Consider the following 1,606-nt stretch of genomic DNA (forward strand, 5'->3'; position numbering starts at 1 on the left):
TATCTCCACCAGACTCCATGTATATAATCACTACTTTTAGCATGTATAGAGCAGCATATCTCCACCAGACTCCATGTATATAATCACTACTTTTAGCCTGTATAGAGCACTAATGTCCAGCGGTTTCTTCTTCTCTCTCCTAGTTGTCGGTAGAGTTGAACCCTGGCTGGCCCACGCCCTCCTCGCCGCCACCTGATGGCGAGCTGCTGCATGTGAGAGCCGTGGGAGACAACGACACGCTGCACTTCCTGTTCTGCAGCCAGGGGGCGCCGACGCTGCTGCTGGTCCACACCAACACTTCCTCTTCTTCTCTCAAGGTCTGCTCTCAGCTTCCTGTTAGAGTGGGGGGGTCTGTCTGTCTCTTAGGTGGACTGTGCTCTGATTGGTCCAGTGTGACATCACTGCTGTCTGTCTCTCTCAGGTGGACTGGGCGGAGTTTGTGTCCCGTAACGTCAGCGGCAGCCTGAAGGTGGAGCCGGAGAGCAGCGTCCTGTACAGCAGCGCCGTCGTCTTCAGCCGGGTACGCTCTTACTTTGAAAAGCTTCCTCAGGGTCAGGCTCTTACTTTGAAAAGCTGCTTCCGGGTCAGACTCTTACTTTGAGGTAGTAACCCCCCCTTCTCTCCCCCCCCCCCCAGCTTTTGGAGTACGATGACGTCAACAACACGGCCGAGCCGACCTCTGACCTCTTCCCCCCCTACGACCTGCGGGGCTTCCTCTGGTCCCGTCTCGTCCTATCAGGGCCCAGCGCTCTGCTCTGTGGCGTTGCCCCTGGAAACGAGGCCTTCGCCAACGGCTCGCTGTGTCTGCAGGTCAGAGATGGAGAACTGATGGGGGGGGGGGTTGAGATCTGATGGACAGGGTTGTTCGGGGGGGGGGGGTTGATGAGCTCTGATTGGCTGATTTCTTGCAGCTGTCGGTGTTTGAGGCGGGGGGGCGGGCGGAGTCGTGGCCCCGCCTCCTACACACGTCCAACTCCTCCCAGGTGGAGGTGTGGCTGGACGGCGTGTTGCCGCGGGCGACGCGGTCCCGCTTCCTGCTGGAGCTGCAGGTGGTGGGCGGGGCTTATTCTCCCGGCAGGGTGGAGGTCCGGCGCTCCATCGACGACGAGTTCACCCCCTCCATATTCAAGGTATGACATCACACAGGAAGTTACATCCCCGACAGGAAACAACATCACTCAGACAGGAAACTACAACACCCTCTCCCCCCACCCCGACCCCCCCCCACAGGTGTCCCAGTGGCTGTTCTCTGAGAACGGCAGCTCTGAGGTTGGGGGGTTCCTGCAGTGGAAGCCCGTGGCGTCCCGTGGGCGGGACTCGTCCGTGGAGAACGCCACGCCGTGTCGTCACTCGCCGCCGCGACCGCAGAGTGGCATCACCATGGCGACGGCGTCCGGGCTCATCCGAGGTTTCTTCGCCGACCCTCAGGCGGTCGGACTCAACATGAGCTTCGGCCTCGCAGGAGACCCGTTCTACAACAGCACCCGGTTCCTCCGCTGGTCCGATTCACTCATTCATATTTCATATATAGCATATCTCCACCAGACTCCATGTAAATAATCACTACTTTTAGTGTGTATAGAGCAGCATATCTCCACCAGACTCC

General features: G+C 58.8%; 1 protein-coding gene across 1 annotated transcript; it reads left to right on the plus strand.

Annotated features, from left to right (window-relative positions):
- Positions 1–143: 143 nt before the first annotated feature.
- glmp (glycosylated lysosomal membrane protein) lies at positions 144–1,530 on the plus strand (the record flags this gene model as incomplete). The annotated part of the gene is made up of 5 exons (XM_034866096.1): positions 144–317; positions 422–520; positions 637–810; positions 912–1,130; positions 1,231–1,530. Coding segments are annotated over 5 exons (966 nt in total), but the record flags the coding sequence as incomplete, so codon positions are not given.
- Between the last annotated feature and the right edge of the window lie 76 nt (positions 1,531–1,606).

Source organism: Etheostoma cragini, unplaced genomic scaffold (assembly GCF_013103735.1).
Source record: "Etheostoma cragini isolate CJK2018 unplaced genomic scaffold, CSU_Ecrag_1.0 ScbMSFa_3953, whole genome shotgun sequence".
In the NCBI taxonomy this organism is placed as follows: domain Eukaryota; kingdom Metazoa; phylum Chordata; class Actinopteri; order Perciformes; family Percidae; genus Etheostoma; species Etheostoma cragini.